The sequence below is a fragment of the Diplotaxodon limnothrissa genome, linkage group LG15 (assembly GCF_057381915.1).
Source record: "Diplotaxodon limnothrissa isolate DT_005_m linkage group LG15, D_limnothrissa_male_GT1.1, whole genome shotgun sequence".
Taxonomy (NCBI): Eukaryota; Metazoa; Chordata; class Actinopteri; order Cichliformes; family Cichlidae; genus Diplotaxodon; species Diplotaxodon limnothrissa.
In genome coordinates, this window is record NC_140610.1 from 37,696,022 (window position 1) to 37,706,963 (window position 10,942).

General features: G+C 41.9%; 2 protein-coding genes across 4 annotated transcripts in view; one reads left to right on the forward strand and one right to left on the reverse strand.

The window, feature by feature from the left end:
* camsap2a (calmodulin regulated spectrin-associated protein family, member 2a) overlaps positions 1-4,898 on the reverse strand; it is a 43,300-nt gene extending 38,402 nt beyond the window's left edge. For both annotated transcript variants that reach the window (XM_085373663.1, XM_085373662.1), the window contains exons 1-2: positions 4,760-4,898; positions 1,692-1,951 (exon numbers count right to left, since the gene is read on the reverse strand). In XM_085373663.1, coding sequence (XP_085229789.1) covers positions 1,692-1,951; positions 4,760-4,898 — 399 coding nt within the window. The remainder of the gene's footprint in view (positions 1-1,691; positions 1,952-4,759) is intronic.
* Positions 4,899-5,819: 921 nt separating this feature from the next.
* Positions 5,820-10,387, forward strand: ddx59 (DEAD (Asp-Glu-Ala-Asp) box polypeptide 59). Of its 2 annotated transcripts, none has more exons than XM_085372702.1 (8): positions 5,820-5,872; positions 6,109-6,952; positions 7,307-7,489; positions 7,609-7,698; positions 7,912-8,163; positions 9,168-9,320; positions 9,900-10,028; positions 10,127-10,387. In XM_085372702.1, the coding sequence occupies exons 2-8, from the start codon at positions 6,122-6,124 to the stop codon at positions 10,385-10,387; spliced, it is 1,899 nt and encodes a 632-aa protein (XP_085228828.1). In that variant the 5' UTR covers positions 5,820-5,872; positions 6,109-6,121. The 2 variants fall into 2 exon arrangements, with proteins under 2 accessions (XP_085228828.1, XP_085228827.1); XM_085372701.1 differs by having other exon boundaries at positions 5,826-5,858.
* The last annotated feature ends 555 nt before the right edge of the window (positions 10,388-10,942 follow it).

Here is a 10,942-nt window from a genome sequence, read left to right on the forward strand (position 1 = left end):
TTCACAAAAACCTGCTCTGTCACACAAACACAAATGCTGACACCCTCTAGCACAACATTCAGCCATGAACCGCAGTGAATTACAATCAAATAAAGAATCCTTGCATTGGGGCAATTGTGGCTCAAGAGTTGGCAGTTCGTCTTGTGACCGGAAGGTTGCCGGTTTGAGCCCCGGCTCGGACAGTCTCAGTCGTTGTGTCCTTGGGCAAGACACTTCACCTACCGCCCACTGGTGATGGCCAGAGGGGCCGATGGCGCGATATGGCAGCCTCACTTCTGTCAGTCTGCCCCAGGGCAGCTGTGGCTACAACTGTAGCTGCCTCCACCAGTGAGTGAATGTGAGAGTGAATGAATAGTGGAATTGTAAAGCACTTTGGGTGCCTTGAAAAGTGCTATATAAATGCAATCCATTATTATTATTAGTGAGACTAGCCAAATAACACTCACATGTGCAAGATTTCCCTTACCTTTAAAAACCCATTAAAATTTAAACCTGGGAGAAATGGTTGCACTGAAACACTTGTTGTAATCTGGAAACTAAGTGCTTTAAACGTAACCGCAAGCAAAACTTAAATAACTTTTACATTAGCATTGGAGGGAAATTAAAACCAGCAAGACTCTACAAGCAGACTGCAGGCATACTGTGTGCTAATTGTGTTGCAATTGCAAATTCACTGAAGCAATAAAGCCTCCTATTGGGATTTTGCCCCAAAATAATGAGGATACCTCAATCTCGCGCAGTATGCTTCCTGCAAAGTCATCTCATCTCTGACACTGACAGACTGAGAGGAGCTGCGAGTGTACAGTAAATCCCACCCTACAGCATGCTTTCATGAAGAAAATACCAACCTGCACAGAGCAGTAAAAGCCTTGAGGTGTGAATCGGCTTGAGAAATGACAAATTCAAGACAAAAATCTGTATGAGAGATGTGTGTAAGTGACACTCTCCATCTTGTTGCATTCTCTTGTTACACTTTGGTCATCTTGCATTGTTATTCTAATGCAATGTGTAGAAGCTGTTGGTGTCCAGCTATACTCCATTAAGAGACTATGTGATTTCCACAAAGTAGTTTAATCACAGTTTAGTATGAGCCAAACTGTATATATATGAACATGAATAAGAACTACTGTGGTTTGTCATGTTTACCTGAATTACCATAGAGAAATGTTTTACAAATAATGGAAGGAAAAAAATGTCCTGATCAGTAAGCAATAAAGGTTTGCACATAAGTTTAAATAAGGGAATACATTTAGTACCTTAGCAAACAATATTAAACTTGGCTTGATCAAGCTAATAAGTAAAATGCATTTATTTACTCTAATATTCTAAAGGAACAGCATACTCTATGGAAACCATGAAATGTGAATATACTATGTAGCTGGGAGAGAAAAAGCTGCAGGGTGATCTTGTATTTGAGTGCATGAAGGCGTAAAAATATGCGTTTCTGCACCTCGACAGACCAGAATGTCTGCTTAAGTAAAGTTTCAGCAACAGCAAGATCAAATAATCGGAAGAGGAAGGAGACTGTATGCGTGATAGATGTCTGAGTTACTGAGAAAGCAAAGCAAAGGTTTACTACCACTGTATTACCACCAACAGCTGGGTGCACGCCTAATACATTACTAAATTCACGCACATAAGAAAGAATCTTTACTGTGTACAGTTTATCAGCTTTCACACAGCTCCCCTACCATTTGCAGAGGCCTCTTTCGCAGGTCTCTCTCAGTCACCAGTCTCTCCTGGTCGGTGACATACAGACCGCGTTGAGCTAGCGCCTGGATGACAGCATCGTGACCCAGCAGCGGCTTGGCAGCGTCACTCTTTAGGATAAGGCTGCCGGCCCTGCAGTAGAGGTCTGCAGATAGCAGGAGGCTGGCCACAGGAGGCTTCAGGTGCTCCTGCTCATACTGGTCTGTGTAGAAAGGGTCCTTCAAGTCTGCTGGGATGCTGTCTGCGTGATAGAGCAGAGGAAGCAGAATCAGCTGACAAGCAGAGCTTAATAGCAACATGGCGCCAAATCATTTAAATAACAATTTATGAATCAATTCATATTAGACATTAAAATGCTGGCAAACATCAGCATGTTTCTAAATTGCTTGCTTTGCCACATCATTGAGGATCATATACGAGAAGGTAAACAAGTATATAATTAAAAGCGCTGATGTAAACAGAGGAAAACAGCTGAAAGCATTCTGGAGCATTAGTTTTCTACCTTTCTAATGAATAGTCATTTAAATTTTCTAATACGATTAAAAAAAAAATAGGATAAACTCAGATGAGCTAATATCAAGTTTGGGCCGTGTTATTCTAAATCTGTCTTCACTGAGGATTTTTCCCTCTGTGGACAGATTGTCTAGCAATACTTTGGCACAACTACTTGTTTTCGTTGCCATGCTTTGACAATAACATCACATGGATATGTGTGGATAGACCTTGGCGTTGCTATAGCAACTGCAGGATGAGCGGTAACCTGATCGATTCATCGAGTGTGTATCTCTGCAGCTTCCAGCTCCCTGGGAACACCCTTCTCACTGCCTGCCTCATCAAAGAGAAAGGCTGCACGTGAGCGTGTGTGCATGTGTGTTCATTACCTCAGGCAAGTCCACTGCACGGGGGATAGCGTACAAATAATTTGAGCAATTCTGGCCCACACCTTTCTATCAAGTGTTTTCACAAATCCACGTCTGGGAACATAAAGTATGTTATGCACAGTTGTTAGTAAAGCTACTGCAAACCCTTCTTTCCCTGGTGCAGATTAAGGAAGCCATGATTAAGCGTTTTCAAATGAGACTATTTGAAAACATTAAATTATGTCTGCAAGCAAAACAGACGCAGGGCTCGTCCCTGTCTCCTTGGCACGGAGAATGGATCTTAATTAGGATAAAAGCCTGTGTGTGTGTGTGTGCGAGTGGTGATCCACACACTGACAGCTTTATGCTGCCCATCCTCCAGCACATGCACACGGAGGTCAATGAATCACCTGCTTTGACTGACCGCTATCAGCAAGGTCATCTGTACACAGTGTTATTACAGCAGAGAATCGCAGGCAGAAGTAGCAACTATCCAGGTTACAGGGTTTCCTGTCAGCACTATATTCATATTAAAGATCCTAACAAACAACAAAAAATACACTGTCTTTATATTAACCCCCCGCACCGCCTTCATCATCCACAGGGAGAGGTCAGAGGTCAGGCTGAGCTCACGGAACACCACCTCTGGAGCTGCTTAGGAGACGATTTTTTATGTTATCTTTCAACATTTTGTGTCCTGGTTTATATTCTGGCATGCTCCTAATCGTTTTAAGGACAAAGAAAACGTTGAGCATGAAGAAGTCGGTTTTATCTTTTTCATTAGCTTGGTAGTATTTGAGCTTTTACGCATGCAGACTCACAATCTTCCATTCAGTCATTGTTACAACTTAATACTTTAAACAAGGACATCCGGAAAAACGTCCTGTTAAGTGAATACAGAGGGAATTACACTCATTGTCTGTCAGCCTCTGGTTTTTACCTGGTATTAAATGGCGCTGCTGTTCTGAGTTCTGAATCAGGACACTGTAAATGTTGGGGGATAGCATTTGACAGCGACTCCTGACAGCAGATGATCTGCTGTACAGCTCACATCTCGCATGTACTCGACTGCATATTCTTGATGTATTCTCGCCTCAATCTAATGAGGCGGATGCATGTAAAGCTTTCACAGCAGCGTAGGCTGGGATCTGGAGATGATTTCGCTCCCTTTCTCTTTCTTGCCCTTCCCCTCCCTCTCTGGGGGGCTGTATTTTTGGAATCAGCCCATTTCATTCAGTTCTGACTGAAAATACACAAGAGAATCAGCAAGGGATCTCATGTTTGCTGAGATATAAGCAACACAGAAACAAGGAATGACGCTCTCAAATAAACTGAGACGATGTGTATGAATCAGGAATATAATACAATAACAACAAAAAAAGAGATAAAGATGAACGAGTTGATAAAATGGGAAAAGGATAGCACAGAAGGATCTTGCACTGCATTTATTAAGACACATTTGCAGTTACTGCTTGGATCCTTTTTATAAAATTGAAAAAGCACCTTTTCCCGCTGTTGTTCATTTTACCTCGTGCATCCAAAAAAGATGTGGATACTCCACCAAAACAGATGTTTGTGCTGTAGTTTTCTATTATAGATGCTCAAATGGGAGCCACAAAATCACACTGATTTGCCACTTTATTATCACTGCATTGCTGGATATGCATCCATGCATCCCCTATATCAGTTATAGTATTTAATGCTAATTCCACTGAAACTGTGGGATTACATCCACTTCGTTAGGTGTCACAGGATGTCAGGCCATACTTACTTTGCAGGCTATTTACTTTGCAGTTCTGACATGGATGCAGCACCCTGGAGGTGACATCATTTGAAACAGGTACTTTAATATCTCTATAAGTATTCTCCATTAAATACCACCCACCCACCCCATTGATTAGGGACCACAGGAAGTGTTTTTTTTTTTAACCTTTCTTTCGTTTGGTATAACACGTATTGCTTTCCTCATAAGAAATGACTGCAAACGATGGTAGTTTCCATGTGAACCAGCCCATATGGGAATTGACTGATAATAAATCATAAATCTCCATTACACATTTGTTGCTTTGGGTTTATTTGGATTCTGACAAGCATGCATTAAAAACAAACAATCAAAAGAAAAGCATTAAAATCATAAACAGACTCGTGCTGCGTCCGGTTAACTGTTGCAGTCGGTGCGGTGAACCTACCTGTCCCGTATGCTTTGGCCACCAACCATGTGAGGCTGCAACACATTTTGGCTCGGGAAAAGTCATAGTGCTCAAAAGACTTTATTGCAGGAGCAACGAACGTCTTCTTAACATCCCTGACGTCCTGAACTTCACCCATATTTCACCCCTTGATTGTTCCCTCAAACCCTACGAAGCGAAAGCATCCCAGTACTGGAATTTGGTGGAAAACTATAAACAGCTGGAAACTGAAGAGATGGTCTGTCTTTCCGCAGATTATTCACAGATATGCATGTCCTTCCAGTAATAAAATGCTCTTGGGGCTAGGTTTGTTTTGTTTTTTTCGGTCTCGTTCACACAATAGGTCGCTACTCCTGGTGTTTTTCATCCATTCTGTTTTCTACCAGTTGAAAGGCTCTCCGTCTGAACAAGCTAGGTTTCCTTGAAAATCAGAGAGGAGGGAAAAATGCTCGTCGACTGGAATGAAAACAACAATATTTCCATTATTTGAGTTGTTTGGCAGCAGACGGCTTCTTCCTTTCATGGCCATGTGTCATTGTATGAATAACCTGTGTGTTTTGCATTCGGTCCTCTATTCGGTGCCGTGATGCGGTTTTCCTGCCGCACTGAGGCTTTCTCTAGCTCTGCACGTTTTGTTGTCCAACGCGCATGTGTGAACGGTGCTTTCAAACTCCACTGGGAATTTTAACACTTTTATCTTAATTCTTTGGAATCAACCGCCCACAAACATATTGTACCGCAATATAGTCGGTAAAACGGCATTAACTTGCTACACTGCAAAATTTCCAACCCGGATTCGTTTAATGGGCTGCATTTTTATTACTTTTACTCATACTCTGTTACCCTGAACGCACCCTTAACGTAAAATATGACATATTAAAAAAATGAAATGAATAAGAAGAGGTCAGTATACAAAGATACACATTTTTAAAACGTCATGTTTTAAATACAATTTTGCTAAAGACAGCGATGTAAATAACAGGGGGGAAAGCGACTCAGCTCTACGAACTACAATTCCCAACGTGCAAAGGAAGCAATGTTGCGGCATCAGTGTGCGTCGGGAACTGTTTGCGACTGTCGGAGGATTTGACGCGAAGAGGTAATGTTGTTTTTGTAAGTAACAACCAAATGGTGGCTCAGAAGTGTAATTTCAAAATACTCAAAAACTTGGTTTCTTCGCAGCAGGAGTTATTTAAAACTTTTATTTGGAAAAAGTCAATTTGGCCCTTTTAAAAAAAGTGAGCTATGGAGGTTCTTCATACTCAATTTATTTGCAGCTGCTGCCATAACATGTCACCTAAATCTTTTGGCGTAACTGAGCGTTTACATCTGCTTTGTTGTGGTTACAGGTAGTATTTAAACATGTTTCTGCCACGAGCCCTGAAGGTGAAGAGACCTGCCGAGGGATCGGCTCAAGTTGTGGTTAAGAAAAGCAAAGTTGTTCAAGAGGAGGATAGCAAAAGTAGCTCCGAGACACCTGCTCAGAGCGAGGAAGCATGTGAAGACACCCAAACACGAGATGCGACAACACACGCAGCTGCAGAGAGCTTAGCACCCGAAGATGGACACAGCTCCCTCTCAGATGACAGTGATGTTGATGATGATGATGAGGAGGAGGAACCAGTGAAATCATTTAAAAAGAACCAGAGATGGCCTGGGCCAGGAGAACCTGTCTGTGTGATGTGTGGTCGCTATGGAGAGTACATCTGTGATGCTACAGATAATGATGTTTGCAGTCTCGAATGCAAAGCCAGCCATTTAGTGCAAATGGGCATGGGGACTGGGGCAGATGCATTTATGCAAAAGGACCAAAATAGACATGAAAGGACTGTTCAAAGTCAACAGCCAGCTGCTGACCCTGGTAGGGTGGTTGAAAGTGAACCAGGCTACTCCTACAGGGAAGATCGGTTCATATCAGGCCTAACAGAGGAGCAAGTGCAACGAATTAAACAGGAGCTGGGCATAGAAACCCAGGGGAGAGATGTCGCAAGACCTGTTGTTGAATTTGAGCACTGCAGCTTCCCTCCCACATTAAGTGGTAACCTGAAAAAGGCGGGGTATGACACACCTACCCCAGTCCAGATACAGATGGTCCCTGTTGGCCTCACAGGCAGGGATGTGATTGCGAGCGCTGACACAGGATCGGGGAAGACTGTAGCCTTTCTGCTGCCAGTGGTCGTGAGGGCACTCGAGGTACAGTATTGAAGCTAATATGCCACATGCAAATGCCATCAAGTTAAATTATATTTGAGGAGGCAGACATTTCTACAGCCTGGATAAATAGCACCACAGCCCAGATCTAAATATGTAAATCTGGACTGAATCTGCTTTTGTATCAAGCATTTGCCCTCCTGAGCTACCCCTTAGGAAGACACTAGACTCCAGTATCTGACAGAAAAGCTGCTCCGTAGCTGCCAGTGACCTCTGCAGATAAAAGAGTCGAATTGAATAAATGTATTCTCAAAAAGACACAAACAATTTTACATTTAAAAATTCACAAATGCTCTCTTGGTGACATGCAGTGTGCAACATTGCTTCTGCTTTCAGAAATCAGCACACAGAGTGGGCAGCCCTGTGGCTTTGATCCTGACCCCCACCAGGGAGTTGGCCATTCAGATAGAGAGACAGGCCAAGGAGCTTGTGATGGGACTCCCCAACATGAGAACTGCCCTGCTGGTCGGAGGCATGCCGCTTCCCCCACAGCTCCACCGCCTGAAGAGCAGCATCAAAGTACAGTCTCTGTTTTGTTTTGTTTTTCTTAAACAATAATTTCCTCCTGCTGCAGTCAAAGCTTGAGGCTGTACATTTGTCCCATGCCATGGTTTTGTTCATTTCTAAATCTCCTTTAGATTGTCATCGCTACTCCTGGGCGGCTCATTGAAATCTTGAAGCAGAAAGAGCTGAAGCTTGACAAAGTGAAGATTGTGGTGGTTGACGAGGTAGGACAAACATATTGAAATTCACAATTGACAAAAACTGTGCACTTTAAGACAAAGTAATTCAGTTCAATTCAATTTATATAGCTTTAAGGATTAGTAATGTAAAAGTTGTGTCTTTTAGAACAAACAACATAATGACAGCTTTTGAAAGTATTCATCATTCAAATCAGTTTTGAGAGTCCTGCAACATGAAAGTTGTGCTGCATCCTGTAGGTGGACACTATGTTGAAGATGGGCTTCCAGCAGCAGGTTCTGGAGGTTCTTGAGCAAGTCCCAGAAGAACATCAGACTCTTCTGGCGTCGGCCACCATCCCCACCGGGACGGAGGAGCTGGCTGCCCGGTTGGTCCGTGACCCTGTACGTATCACTATTGGGGAGAAGAACCAGCCGTGCGCCAACGTCCGACAGATCCTGCTTTGGGTAGAGGAACCTTCCAAAAAGAAGAAGCTGTTTGAGATTCTCAACGTAGGTCATAGATTAGATGCTTTTCAATCTTAACTTTGAGTTTTTAGATTAAAAATCATGAAGTCTTAAAAGGTTTATTATAAGTGGAGTATTTCTGGACACACCTCCACTGCCAGCATATGGTTTCTTTTACTGGTCAGTAGATATTTTTAGTTTTTGAATTCAAAAAAGGTCTAATTGGTCATTGCACTCAAAGAAAGTACTTTAGAAGAAAAACACAAAGTTTTTCATTAGATCAGTTTTAGGTTACAGTTCATTTACTGCTCAGTCTTGACATGCACTGATACCAGCTTGGTATTTTAACAGCTGGCTATTGTTGGTGGGAATATTATAAAGTCCAATAAAGAACCAGCCTCCCCTTCTGCCATATTTAGACAGCCACTGTGGACACTCTGGCCTCTATCTGAAGGAAACGGGTGGGCACAGAGCCACGGCACCACTCCAGGAATCCCAGCAATAGTTTGCACTGTTTATATAAAACAGAAATGGTCGACTTTAATTAACTTGAAGTAGAAAAGTGCTCTTAGGTTGTAGTTTGAGTAACATAAGACTCTTTTCTTATAACTCAGTAACTCATAGTGTAAAGCTATTGTCTCACGAGTGGTGAGTGAATTGTGGAATTGCAGAGGTACAAAACTGGGATTTGGACAAGACACGACAAGAAAACCAACTATCTGGAGTGGACATGACTCAAAAACTAATCAAAGCAGTTGCTTCATATATTGCAGGTCTTACAGCATAGTGCATAATAGTTGGCTCAAGATTACAGAATGTTCTCCTAAAGAACAGTGAAATTAAGAAGGTATGATTGGGAGTATGCATTTCTTCCTTCCTGTCTTGTCAAGTTACAGTTACCTGTTGGAGTGCTGGAATGTATCCAGATATGTAGATGCCTCTACAGGCACATAGTATACATAATGTATTAGTTGTATAGCTTTTTTGGCAATATTTTTGTATAGAAAATATGTAAAATGTTTAAAAAAAATTATTTTGTCACTTTTCAGGATGGTAAGCTGTACCAGCCTCCAGTGGTAGTGTTTGTAGAGAGTAAACTCGGCGCTGATCTGCTCTGCGAGGCAGTCGCCAAGGTGACGGGCCTCACTGCCGTGGCAATCCACTCTGACAAGAGCCAGTGGGAGCGCAACCGCATCCTCCGGGTGAGACCAGTGGGAAAACATGCACAGGGAAGAAAAACCAAACAATGCTTCCATGTTTGGTGTCCTAAAGTGTTTATCTTCAACAGCACAGACAGATACCCACAGCTGAGGCTTTCCCCAGGGATCTAGCTTTAGTCTGCATGTCCAATGCAAAGAGACACAATGCAGAAAAAAACACTGTTTTTCCATTTACGTGCTTTTCTTCTTAAATACTGACAATTTTTTTCTTTTCCAAGATCACAACTTCTATAGGTGAACAGGTGACTAAAGAGGTGTGACTTTATTGAAACAGTTAGACAAGGCCTGAAATAATCCAGAATAAATCTAAATTATTAGGAGTCAAAATGATTTATAATCCCAGAGTCCCACTTTTAGAGTATGTAATTTTACTGGCTGATTGTATCAGACATAAATATGCTGAATTATTTTATGGACACCTTGCTTTGTTATCTGCTGTGTGTAAAATATAATTATGGGAACAACATGCTAATAAAAACAGGCTTGCCAGTAAATGCAGTTCATTATTAATGTCTGCTGTATGTGGTACATACAGACTTCTAATTGTGGTTTTCTCTTCAGGGTCTTCTGGATGGTGACTTTGAGGTAGTGATCAGTACAGGTGTTCTGGGCAGAGGGCTGGACCTGGTCAATGTCAGACTGGTGGTTAACTTTGATATGCCAAACACAATGGATGAGTATGTCCACCAGGTTAGTCAGCACTGCTTAGTATCACTTTGATGTAGTTTCATTAGGAAAACCTTTCAATTACAACAGCTAATCTAATATTACCTTTTTTTCCCATCTAGGTGGGAAGAGCAGGTCGGCTTGGACACAGAGGAACAGCCATCACTCTTCTCAACAACAACAACAAACGGCTGTTCCTGGAGGTGGTGAGTCGAGTCAAACCCACTGGCTCCATTTTGCCCCCTCAGCTCTTAAACTCACCGCACCTCCATGAACAGCAAAGGAGAGAAAAGCAGAGAAACAAGAAGGACCACGAGGATTCACTGGTTACCACAAATAACCTCCTGGACATCATAAAGAAACATGACCGTCGCAAGAAGTAGCAACTTCTTCCAATCTTTCATGGAATGGTGCTTATTTATTGAGTAACCTGTAAATGTTTAGTTTGTATATTTCATTTATAAATAAATGTGTTTTCTGTATCTGTTTTTTTTTTTAGATCTGTGTTTTGTATGATTAATGCAAAGTGACTTAATCAAAAAGCTCCACACAATCTTCCACATTTTTCCGGGCTTGGAACTGGCACTAGTGGCACACGGTGATAGAGGAGTATGAAAGGGGCACTGAAAGAAGAATAAGAATCCTCATTAATCCAGACTTGAACTAAGGTCCAGATGCTTTTGAGCAAGGCACTGAACGCACCCTGCCATTTGTACAAACTTTAATCAGTCTGATTTTATTCTCATATATTATTCCAACTAAAAGGTAAGTTTTTCTCAAAGTTTCTCTGGATGTTTTATTTATATCTCACTGTCTTCCGCAGTAGATGTTAGGGAGTTTGAGACATTTCGTTTATTTTAACGGTAAAGGACTAAATTTAGATGGGAACTTATGACTAGCACATTTTTTCCACTGGTACGCAATCTCAGAGATGACTA